General features: G+C 54.3%; 4 protein-coding genes across 4 annotated transcripts; 3 read left to right on the top strand and 1 right to left on the bottom strand.

Annotated features, from left to right (window-relative positions):
• Nucleotides 1-1,368: 1,368 nt before the first annotated feature.
• On the top strand, nt 1,369-3,045 carry J4E90_000666 (uncharacterized protein; the record flags this gene model as incomplete). Its single annotated transcript, XM_051430262.1, has 2 exons — nt 1,369-1,785; nt 1,840-3,045. 2 exons carry the CDS (start codon nt 1,369-1,371, stop codon nt 3,043-3,045), a joined length of 1,623 nt encoding a protein of 540 aa, XP_051295749.1.
• A 364-nt stretch (nt 3,046-3,409) lies between these two features.
• J4E90_000665 (uncharacterized protein) lies at nt 3,410-6,576 on the top strand (the record flags this gene model as incomplete). Its single annotated transcript, XM_051430261.1, has 3 exons — nt 3,410-3,433; nt 3,488-6,368; nt 6,425-6,576. 3 exons carry the CDS (start codon nt 3,410-3,412, stop codon nt 6,574-6,576), a joined length of 3,057 nt encoding a protein of 1,018 aa, XP_051295748.1.
• Nucleotides 6,577-6,877: 301 nt separating this feature from the next.
• J4E90_000664 (uncharacterized protein) lies at nt 6,878-7,822 on the bottom strand (the record flags this gene model as incomplete). The annotated part of the gene is made up of 3 exons (XM_051430260.1): nt 6,878-7,115; nt 7,169-7,566; nt 7,616-7,822. 3 exons carry the CDS (start codon nt 7,820-7,822, stop codon nt 6,878-6,880), a joined length of 843 nt encoding a protein of 280 aa, XP_051295747.1.
• A 577-nt stretch (nt 7,823-8,399) lies between these two features.
• On the top strand, nt 8,400-11,716 carry J4E90_000663 (uncharacterized protein; the record flags this gene model as incomplete). Its single annotated transcript, XM_051430259.1, has 4 exons — nt 8,400-9,215; nt 9,262-9,693; nt 9,748-10,795; nt 10,842-11,716. 4 exons carry the CDS (start codon nt 8,400-8,402, stop codon nt 11,714-11,716), a joined length of 3,171 nt encoding a protein of 1,056 aa, XP_051295746.1.
• Nucleotides 11,717-11,995: the final 279 nt, after the last annotated feature.

The following is an 11,995-nucleotide window of genomic DNA, read 5'->3' as shown; positions in this document are numbered from 1 at the left end:
AGTCGTGTAGCTGAAGTAGATTCTTTAAAGGTTGACTTGCGTAGTGCGATGCGCAATGATGCCCGGCGCGTGAGCGAGGTGGTGCTGTGGGCACCAAAGTCGACTATTTATGGGTTTCAGGCTGCTTTCACATCGCGCCTGATGATCTTGGTGTGACGCGCAGCTTCAGTCTCAACTGGTAGAGTGGTCGTTCTTTCCATGGTTTGAGTGAGGGAGTCACGACTGGAGCGACTCACCAGCACGGAACTATTCCGGGCTCACTAGGCCGTGTTGGGACTTTACACCCAACGTATCAGACTGTAAGAAATTATGACTCAGCTGCCTGCGACACTGTTGTGGTCTTCTACTTCGTTAACAGAACATCTTTTCGTGGTATGTGTGCGCGACCGAGAACAGTGGAGAGTCTGCACCGCCAATTTGGCGCTCATCAAAGCGGAGGAGGCTATAGGGTACGAACAGATAAGGGGAGTCAACGACTGAACTGCTGGAACAAGGTCAAGCGGGCAAAGGCTGTATATCGAAGATTCCTGCGATGGCTGCCTAGGTGTTATCGGAAGCAAACATATCCCCCATTGGGAGCAAGCGACCACGCGCGTCGGGAACGGCCTGTCTTCTTGGTGGCATCTCGCAAGTTTCACCAGCTTCGGACTCCTTGGCAGCCAGATGCGCGCAGTACTCGCACGTCTGCAGGCTGCGACCTCCCTCTTCTGCACAATCATACGCACTGCTGCTGCGAGTTGCTACGAGACAGGCGTCTAGACACACGGCTTATCGAGTAATCAAGAAGCGCTGCAAGTGGATCCATTCTATTGTAAAAGATGGCACTTTACTCCTAAGCGACCCTTACATGCGCCTGAGCTCTCTAGCCTCCGACGCAACGGTCGCACAACCATAATTACCGAGGCGTATTGCACGCGAGAAATGGACAGAAATGGACAGAATTCGTCCGAGTAAAAAATACGACTTCGCCAGAGCCAAGATGTCCGATGCAAAATGCGGGGAACGCGTGGCATTTCCATGGAGCAGACCCAGTAAACTCAAAGCAGAATACCCGTAGTACTCAAAAACGAGCTCGGAGGTCATAACTATCCGCTCCCGTGTGCAAACAGGGCGCGATGGGGCTCCGAGGAACTAACGCCCGTAAACATGTGTACGCCTCGTGGGTCTGGCTCCTCTTTATCCTTGCGGCAGTTTACGTGAATGGCTGCTGCAGCGGAAGCGCCACAGGGACCCTGGCGCGTTGGTAGTGCGATTGAGTTCTATAACTAGATACTTAAACAGGGTCAATTCTTCTCGAGAGGTTGCTTCTCTCCAACAGACGAAAGCTGCCACGGCTGCGTGTTCACCTCACATAGTTCTGTTACCAACATGCACAACTCCATCCTCTTAGCCGCTTGGGCTGGCGTTTCTTTTGTCCTCTACAAGATCATCTCCTCGATCATTATCTCGCGCCGCCATGCTGCTAGAGCACGTCAATTGGGCTGTTTGCCCGCCCCTGAGACGAAGCAATCTCCATTCGATCCCCTTGGACTCCAGAATGTTGCCAAAATAATGAAGGCGGACAAACAATCCCGTATACCGCAGTATTTGAAAGATCGCGTCGATGATGCGTGCGCGAGGGAAGGCAAGATCATCAACACATTCCATCAAAAAATCATGGGCGCAGAGGGATACTTCACAGTGGAACCAAGAAACATCCAGGCTATACTGGCCACGCAATTCAAGGACTACGGATTAGGAGAAAGGCGAAACGGGAACTTTGCTCCACTACTCGGCCATGGCATTGTAAGTAGTATTGTCAGGAATGCGACAAGAACGTTGGACGCTGACATGTCGCAGTTTTCCAGCGACGGCGAGCAATGGGCGCATGCGAGGTCACTACTTCGGCCACAGTTCGCTCGCGACCAAGTCAGCGACTTGGACCTTGAGGAAGAACATATGAAGAACATGATGCGCGTACTGCCTACCAACTCAGACGGCTGGACAGATGTCACAGACCTAAAGCCGCTCTTCTTCCGCCTGACGCTCGACAGCGCCACAGAGTTCCTCTTTGGCGAGAGCGTTGACTCTCAGCTCGCATCACTACCCGACTACAAGTCTAGTAAGCCCCCAATGGCTGTTAACGAGCAAGACTTTGCCACGTCCTTCGACCAGGCGCAGAACACCATTGCCCAAGCTAGCCGCCTTGGAGAGGCCTACTGGCTCGTATACGACAAGACGTTCAAAGACCACTGCAAACGCTGCCACGAGTTCATTGACCACTACGTCCAACTCGCATTGTCAAAGGAGAAGGGTACTATCCAGGAGAAGTCGCATGGCAAGCAAAAATACGTCTTCCTTGATGGACTTGCGGAATCTACCCGCAACCCCATCGAGCTTCGCGAACACCTGATATCAATTCTACTAGCCGGTCGCGACACCACGGCATCGCTACTGTCGTACGTTTTCATGCTCCTTTCAGAGCACCCAGAAGTCTACAACGCCCTACGCAGCGTTGTGTTGGAGACTTTCGGCACCTATTCGAACCCCAAGAACATTACTTTCGAGTCGCTGAAGTCTTGCAACTATTTGCAGTGGGTTTTGAACGAGACTCTGCGTCTTTACCCTGTCGTCCCTGTTGATGGTCGCCGTGCCCTCAAGGATTCTACCCTTCCCGTGGGCGGTGGTCCAGATGGCACAGCACCTCTCTACGTCAAGAAGGGCATGCAAATAGACTACAGTGTATACATCATGCACCGTCGTGCTGATCTTTGGGGTCCCGACGCTGAAGAATTCCGACCTGAGCGCTGGAACGGAAGGAAGAGTGGGTGGGAGTATCTTCCTTTCAACGGCGGCCCAAGAATCTGCATCGGGCAGCAGTTTGCCCTGACAGAAGCTGGGTATGTAGTTGTAAGGTTGATGCAGAGGTTTGAGGCGATTGAGGGTGTTGGTAATACTTGGGAGCCGAAGGAGAAGGGTGGTATGGGTTATGTCAGGAATGGGCTCAGCTTGACGACATGTCCCGCGGATGGTGTTAAGCTGAGGTTGAAGGAAGCCAAGGAGTAAGCTGGTTGTAGATGAATTATTGGATCATGATCATAAGCTGTTATCTTCCATACCTCTATTGAATGATGCGACGAGATGGTACCAAGTATCTCGACATTACGGCGGTTGAACTTGTGCATTGCTCGATTGGCTGAACACTGTGCCCACTCTGGTCATTGTATCATCCGATGTCAAAAGCATCGCGTCCGTGATAGTAATTCTAAGTCGAAGCGTGCAGCTGCAAAGTGTGGCCAATCCCCCAAACTGTCCACGGGTGGCGCTGCGCTAGGACCGACGGGCGAGGCAAGGATCCGTCGGCGGGACATTTCCAAACTTTTGATGCACTCCAACATCTTCGAAACCAACACGCACCACATCGCCCAATATGCGGAGAGCGCGTGGACTTCGGGTGAGGAAAAGCAAAGCCGATTACTAACAGAAGTACCATGACTGACAATGGCAGGCTTCATCAACCCGCGACGTTTGCATCTTTTGCGCCACTCGTCAATTGGCTATCTCGAATACGCTCGCTGCATCGTCGGACGCTACACAGCGACGACAACTCAACTCGTCGAGCAGAGCCCCGCAGTCGGCCGAGGCCATCCTATACAAAGATGCCAATGAGCGCAAGGAGCCAATGTCGCAGGCACAGCGCATGCGGCAGGCGCTGGCCGCCAGCGCCCCTCAGCCGCAGCAAGGAGGATTCATGTCGCCTGCAGATAGGATGAGAGCATCATTAGCAGCACAAGCGCCGCCGCCTCAATCCCAGGCGTCACGGCAATTCCCACCAGAGCGCCGCGCAATGAACAGAGGCGGTCCTTTCGATGGGCCAGGGCGGAACCAGAGCAGAGACCGATTTGCACCTGGTGTACGGAGGACGACCGGCAACGAGCGTGGCAATGACCATCGACCACCGCCCCAGAATCGCTATACCGTCAATATGGACTCGAGACCACAGGTCAACACCCCGGCATTTGGCTCCAGTCACCTCAGACGACGAAACGACCCACAGCCCGAACGCTCCCCGTTCGGATTAGACGACCGAAGATCACCGCAGGCTCCCAGGCCTGCACCGCAAAGAAAGATGCTGGATCAAGACGAGATATCAAAGCTGTTGGGTAACGCGGCCTCAAACTCCTCGAAGCCCTACACACCACTTGCAAGGGACATGAACGCGCAGAGGACATGTTTCCACTGTGGATCGAAGGAGCACGCGAGCAATATGTGCCCATCGAAGCCGGTGCTCCGCGAGCCTCAACGGCAGGAACAACCAGCACAGAAAACGGCCATGTATACACCGCCGCAACGTTACAAGGAATCAATATCGGATGCTGCAGAAGCCTGGGCGCAGAAGTCGAAGGGCAATATGGACATCGAACAGTCGGCAAGATGGCAGATAGAAGAGGATAGCAGGCGACGCAATGACGTGGACAGCGAGAGAAGGCGAAGTCGCTTTGCCTTTGACGAGCCGGACGAGTCCAAGAACCGATACGAAGAGCCCGCGCGAAGGCAGGGCGGAAACAAGGGCAGGAGCCGACGCATACAACGGGACGAGGAGGAGGATGAAGACCGGCCACACGTCAGCAAGCAAGAACGCAAGCGGTTACGGGCTGAGGCGAAGAAGGCAGCGCAGTCGGCAAAGGCCGGTCCTACACCGATCTCATTACCAGAGTACATCAGCGTGGCCAACCTTGCGGGTGCTCTTAGGTTGAGAGTAGAGGACTTTGTGCGAAAGTTGGAAGAGCTAGGGTTTGAGGATGTACAGAATGATCACATTTTGAACTCGGAGCATGCTGGCCTTATCGCGCAGGAGTACAACTTTGAACCGATCTTCCAGGCACAGGAAGACGATGGGGACCTCTATCCCGCAGCACCTCTTGAGCCTGAGGCCTACGCCGAGCTTCCTGCACGACCACCCGTTGTCACGATCATGGGTCATGTTGATCACGGCAAGACGACTATCCTCGACTATATGCGCTCGACTAGTGTGGCGGCTACCGAGTTTGGTGGCATCACACAGCACATTGGTGCGTTCAGTGTGCCACTCGCAAACGGAAAGAAGATCACGTTCCTTGACACCCCCGGTCATTCTGCATTCGAGACGATGCGCGCTCGTGGAGCCAACGTTACCGACATCGTTGTCTTGGTCGTTGCTGCGGATGATTCTGTCATGCCCCAGACCGTCGAGGCTATCAAGCACGCGCAAGCGGCGAATGTCCCCATGATTGTCGCCATCAACAAGATCGACAAGGCGCAAGCTGACCCAGATGCTGTCAAGCTTGATCTCGGCCGCCACGGTATCGAGATTGAGGACTTTGGAGGTGACATCCAGGCTGTCTGCGTTAGTGGAAAGACAGGACAGGGTATTCCCGACCTGGAGGAAGCCATTTCAACATTGTCGGAGATGTTGGATCACCGCGCTGATCCTGCTACCTCCGTCGAAGGATGGGTTCTTGAGGGTACCACCAAGAAATCTGGACGCGTCGCTACCGTCCTAGTCCGAAGCGGTACCCTTCGCCAAGGAACAACGCTTGTCGCAGGAACTACCTGGACACGCGTGCGTACTCTACGCAACGAGGCTGGTGCTGTCGTCAAGGAAGTCGGGCCTGGCATGGCTGTTGAGATCGACGGCTGGCGTGATCAACCCATCGCTGGCGACGAAGTGCTACAAGCACAAGATGAACAGCACGCGAGCTCGGTGACCGATCTTCGTAGCGAGAAGGTCGACAGAGAGCAGATGGCGCGCGACATGGAAGCCATCAACGAGTCTCGCCGCCTAGAGGCCGAGCGTCGTGCGGCCGAAGAAGCAGCTGCCAAGGCTCTCGAGAATGGCGAGGAAGCTGAAGTCGCTGAGGAGAAAGAGGCTGGTCCGGAGGTCGTCTCCTTCATTATCAAGGGAGACGTATCTGGCTCTGTTGAAGCAGTCATCGACTCTGTCTCCGCACTCGGAAACACAGAGGTGTCTACGCGCATCCTCCGCCACGGTGTTGGCGCACCCTCCGAATTCGACATCTCGCACGCCGCCGACGCAAAGGGACATATTGTCAACTTCAACACCACGATTCCTGGACATGTTGCCAAACTAGCAGAAGAGAAAGGCGTCAGGATTCTTGACAGCAACATCATCTACCGCGTAGTCGAAAACGTCAAGGACTTGCTATCCGAGAAGCTCGCACCAAAGGTCATCCAAAAGGTGACGGGTGAAGTGGAGATCGCAGCTGTCTTTGAGATTGGCCTCGGTGGTAGGAAGAAGATGAAGGTCGCAGGAAGTAAAGTCAGGAACGGTGTTGTTGATAGGGGTTCCAAGGCTAGGGTACTCCGTAGCGACAAGATTGTCCATGATGGTAGGTCATTCCTCACTCGGGTTGCAGTTGAAACATATGCTAACACAAATTATTAGGCGTGATCGAGTCGCTCAAGAACCAGAAGAAAGACGTCGAGCAGATGCGCAAGGATACCGAGTGCGGTATTTCGTTTGAAGGCTGGGAGGACTTCAAGGTGGGTGATCGCATTCAGTGTTACGAAGAGAAGTTTGAGAAGAGGAACTTGTAAGATAGTGTATACTATGTACATAGAGTAACGTGGGGTGGTTTGGGTTGAGGGTTTGATAACTGCCCTTCTTCGTGTATATATGTAGATGTGTGGATATGTAACTATCAATTATCCCAATCACGCAAGATATGAGTATGGTGTAGGGATTGGTCTGCCACTACCCACGCTTGTGACCTGGATATTATCACTGAAAACCGTATTCGAGGTACTCTAATGCATTCGTCATTATCCTACGCCTTGTTGTACTATGACGCACTGACACTTTCTGTTGCAGATATGCAACCTTTTATACTCTGGCCTCTTAATGTTCTCCAACGTGTTTCCGTAGCTTGGCTCCCGTCCATAATACCGGCGCAAAGTGTGTCGACATGTTGAAGCTGAACAGCGACACAAACCACAGTATGGCCATAACGGCGACTGGAACGAGTAGGAGCTCAGTGTGGTGGAGGAAGGGCAGTTCCTTGTAGCCCAAGAAGGTGATGATGAAGTAGTAGTTCAATGCGGCGAGGTAGAGTGTGTTTGAAAGGAGTAGCGAAAACCTAGGCAAGTCAGCGCATATCTTGATTCCTTGGGTTTAAAGTTTAAGACTTACCAATGGTGTGTGCCTATCAGTGGCATGCACAGGAATTGAACAACGTAGAGGAACACCCAGACCGGAACAAAGGCCCGAATGGCAACATCCCAACAGTATCCAAACTCGAGCTCTTCCTTGCCCGAGTCTTCTCCTAAGTTGTACAGTCCTCTCCTTCGTCCAGGTAGCAGTGTGTTGTCTGGGCCTAATAATCTGCCGACTAGAAAGAAGAACAGTGTCGCTATCAATAGCGAAAGCAGCAAGAAGTGCCCGAATATGAAGACCATGGTTATGTGGAGGGTCTGTGTAAAGCCATCTGCGTATGCGAAGCCCCATGCAAGTGATGTGAGGGTCAGGAAGAAGGAGAGTAGGTATGTAAACGACGGGTCGGGGCGGTGGTATGTCTTGGTGGTTTGTTTCTACGCGCTGTTAATTACATATCCTCACACAGAGACCAGGAATACATACATGGTAGTATATCTGTCGAAACACCTTCTTGGGTGCTATTATCAGGCTCATGATCTCCCATATGGCCATTTCAAAGTCCATCTGGGGGAATTTGAACATGCGCTTGAAGAAGCGCGGCATCTTGACCTCATTCCGCCGTGTCGGTGGGGTCGAGCCAAAGTTTGAAGGTCCGCCCGTCGGCCTTGGGAGTGATATGTGCGGGTTCATGTTAGGCGTGCTTTGTGAGGTGGCCGTCTATAGGCAGCTGTTGAGTGAAGGCGCGACGCCGGAAATGGAGATACTCGAATGCGCGTCAGGTATTGGTGTCACCGCGAGTCCCAGACTTCCATTGTTGGAGGGGCGCGTCAATCGTCCAGTGGTTCGGTGAATGGTGGCTATGTGTTCGGTACCTGAGCGATGACGCCGCCGTCTGAGCTAGCGCCAAGAACGAGGCTGACAGGCTCCGCCGAGAGCAAGCCCGCAACGCCGACTCGCAACCTTTGCTCCTCTCACGACAACGCGCCCACCCACCTCAACCACGGCGAACGGCGCATCATCTCCACCCCCGCGCGCATCTTGGAACATATCGGCGCGACCTTTGCACCTGCCCGACGCATCGTGGAGACCTGCATCGCGCCTCCCGCTTTCGCGCGCACCTCTCGACGCTCCTTCTAGACACTAACCACGCGACAAAGACATCCATTGTCCACAACACTCCCGCGCCTGAGCATATCGTAATACAACGCCCAACATTACTTTGCGATCAATTCTGACAGCCCACCACAGCTCTCACGCACCCACAGCTATGGCGGACGACGCTGAGCTCGCCTTCCTCGAGGCGCAAAAGGACGAATACGACCCTTCAGCCGGTTACACCATGCCCGACGCTGCCGCTGGACAGGACGAGTACGACCCCGCCGCCACATACTCGCCGCAGTCCTACCAGTCGGCATCGATGCAGCCAGAGTCTGGCGCAAACTCACCACCGGCCGCCGACGCCGAGGGCGAGAATGGGGTGCAGCCTCAGCCTACTCAGACCTCCACAGAAGGCTCCGCAGCGCCGCCGTCTAAGCGACCGCGCACTGTGGGTGGTTTTGTCGACGAGAGTGAGGACGAGGAAGAGGAGCCCGCTGTGCAGCCGCAAGAGGCGAATGCTACACTGAGTGCTACTGGAGCTTCAGAGACTCCCCAGCCATCTTTTACAAACTCTCCAAACAATACACTCCCAAACCCAGATGTACAGTTACATAGTGCACAAGATCAGGCTCCCGCTTCCATCTCTGCTTCTGTCGCTGTCAATGAGCCTGCTCCCTCTGTTGCTTCTCTTCCTAACGGCAGTACGCCTGTTGCAGACGCTACTAAGCCAGGTGCTCCCGACGTCATGACTGCTGCTTCGGCACGCCCGTCTGTAGCCCCAGCTACTCCAGCTCCTATGTCTGCTTCTCTACCAAAGGCTCGTCTTCCTCAGGACCGAGTGGGTATTCTCGAAGATCGCATTGCTGAAGATCCGCGTGGTGACATCGAAGCGTGGTTGAGTCTAATTGAGGAGCACCGTAGGCGACACAAGCATGACGACGCACGAGCTGTCTTTGAGCGCTTCTTCAAGATCTTCCCTTCATCAGTAAGCAGGACTGGCGATATCTCATGTGATGTACTAACATGTCTAGGGCGAGCAATGGGTCGAGTACATTGCCTTTGAGACGGAGCTTGACGAGCTGCCAAGGGTCGAACACCTCTTCGGTCGCTCTATTCCTTCAGCCCAATGGCTTGGCATCTACTCTGCTTACATCGACTTCATCCGTCGCCGCTTCAACCTTACCACTGACCAAAATGGACAGAACCGCCAGACCGTCACACAAGCTTACGAGTTCGTCCTTACTTCAGTCGGTCTGGATGTTCACGCTGGAAAGCTTTGGCTTGACTACATCGAGATGCTCAAATCTGGGCCTGGTGTTCTCGGTGGCAGCAGCTGGCAGGACATGCAGAAGATGGATACTCTGCGCAAGGTATACCAACGGGCTGTTTCAGTACCACACAACGCGACCCTAGAGATCTGGCGAGACTACGACAGGTTCGAGACGAGTCTGAACAAGGTTACAGTAAGCCTCAGTGCATTCAGTTCCTTGTATTTACGAGGCTAACATCGACGACAGGGCCGTAAACAACTCCAAGAAACCTCGCCTGCCTATATGACTGCACGCAGCGCCATCAACGTCCTCGACAACAACATCACAAGGGGCGTCAACCGAACTACACTACCCAAGCTGCCACCCGCCGCCGGCTTCGATGGCTACGAGGAGTACATGAACCAAGTGAAGCTATGGAAGAACTGGATCCAGTGGGAGAAGAGCGATCCGCTTGAGTGTGCTACAGACAACCGGGAGTTGTACAATAAGCGTGTACTCCACCTGTACAAGAATGCGCTCATGGCCCTCCGCTTCTGGCCAGAACTGTGGTACGAAGCAGCTGAGTGGTGTTACGAGAACAACATTCAGGCTGAAGGCGACAAATTCCTTAACGACGGCATCGATGCGAACCCTGAGAGCTGTCTCCTAGCCTTCAAGAAGGCCAACCAGGTCGAGCAACGCACCGATTTCGAGGATGGCCAAGCAGGTATTGTTGCCAAGGGCAAGGCTGTACGAGAGCCATACCAGAGGCTGCTCGACACCATCTACGATCTCACAGCACAAGTCAAGAAGCGAGAGGAACACTCCATCTCCCGTGCGAAAGAGCAGTTCGAGGCACAGAAGGCTGCCGACGAAGCAGCCCGCGCAATCGCACAACAGAACGAGGATGCTGACGACGAGGACGAAGTCGTTGCTGCGCGTCGCTTGAAGGAGAAAGAGGACGCTTTCGCCCTTCAACTCCAGGCCATGTCCGCCGGGTACAATGCGCAAACACAAAACCTTAAGAAGACACTCACGTACACATGGATAGCTCTCATGCGGGCTATGCGCCGTGTTCAGGGCAAAGGAGATCCCAGGGGCGAGATTGGTGGCTTCCGTGGCATCTTCACCGAGGCTCGCAAGAAGGGCAAGCTGCTGAGTGAAGCCTACGTCGCCAGTGCGCTCATTGAGCATCACTGCTACCAGGAACCAGCCGCACAGAAGATTTTTGAGCGGGGTATGAAGCTGTTCCCCGAGGATGAGCAATTCGCATTGGAGTACATCAAGCATCTCATCAAGCTCAATGACTCCACCAGTAAGTGACAAGGTCCACGCATAAGGTCTCCTACTAACTTCTTCAGATGCTCGTGCCGTCTTCGAGACAGTCGTTGGGAAGCTCACGGCTAAGCCTGAGACCGTTCACAGGGCTAAATCGCTTTTCGCATTCTTCCATGATTACGAAGCCCAGTTCGGCGAGCTGGCCCAGATTACAAAGCTAGAGCAGCGCATGGCGACTCTCTTCCCTGAAGATCCTCAGCTGCACCGCTTCTCGCAGCGCTTCGCGACCCAGACCTTCGACCCGATCTCCGTCCGTCACATCATCTCGCCTCGCACACAGATGAAGCCCGTCATGCCAGCGACCATGCCATCGGTTATGCCCTCCATCGAAGAGCAGCAGCAACAGCAGCAGCAACCGATGCCTGCGCTACCACCCCAGATCGTAGCCGAACAACAGCGCCTCGCGTCTCCCGGCATTGCGAACTCCCCACACCTCGGAAACCTCATGCCCGTCACGAACTCACCAAAGCGCCCTCTCGATGACGCGGACGACGGTGGACAGCCTCGCAAGCTCGTTAGGGGCGAATCACCTCTCAAGGGCGCAGCAGGTCGCCGTCTCGATGCTGCACGCCGCAACCTAGCCACCACTGGTGCGACACCCGTTGGCCAGGCTCCCGGTCTGCCACCTCTGCCTCGTGGGGTCAACTTCCTCCTCGGCATCATTCCCCCTGCAAGCACATATAAAGAGACGCGCTTCAAGGCTGATGGTTTGGTGGCTCTGCTGCGAAGCGTTGATGCCATCCCCGTTCCACCGGGCCAGGGTCCTCCGCAGCCACAGCGCTGGGGCACCACCCCGACAACAGCGCAGCAGCTGCAGAGCATACAAGAGAAATACGGCAATGGTGGACACATGCCCATGCACCCAGCTATGGCGGGCGCAAACGCTTGGGGGCCTTAGGAAAGGTATCCAACGTTCATCTTACTGGAGCTTGTGCGCCGGCATTACCGCGTTTGAGCAAGAAAGAGTCGGATTATCTTCACTCGAAAAATGGTTGTCTAGACCAAGAACATTGCATGGATTGGCGTTTATTCTTCTCTACTCATTTGTACGGGCTCGATCACCAAAACATCCGGATACTGAGAGCGTAGGGAAGGGAGGGGGCCGCCTGGGGTATCGTTAATGGAATAATGGAGGTTTGGCTTGGCTTTTGCCAGCCTATATGTGTGAGCGAGGCGT

Source organism: Alternaria incomplexa, assembly GCF_024043165.1.
Source record: "Alternaria incomplexa strain BMP 0042 chromosome Unknown scaffold_1, whole genome shotgun sequence".
Classification (NCBI taxonomy): Eukaryota; Fungi; Ascomycota; class Dothideomycetes; order Pleosporales; family Pleosporaceae; genus Alternaria; species Alternaria incomplexa.
Note: the sequence above shows the minus strand (reverse complement) of the source record. Positions and strands in the feature narration are given on the sequence as shown.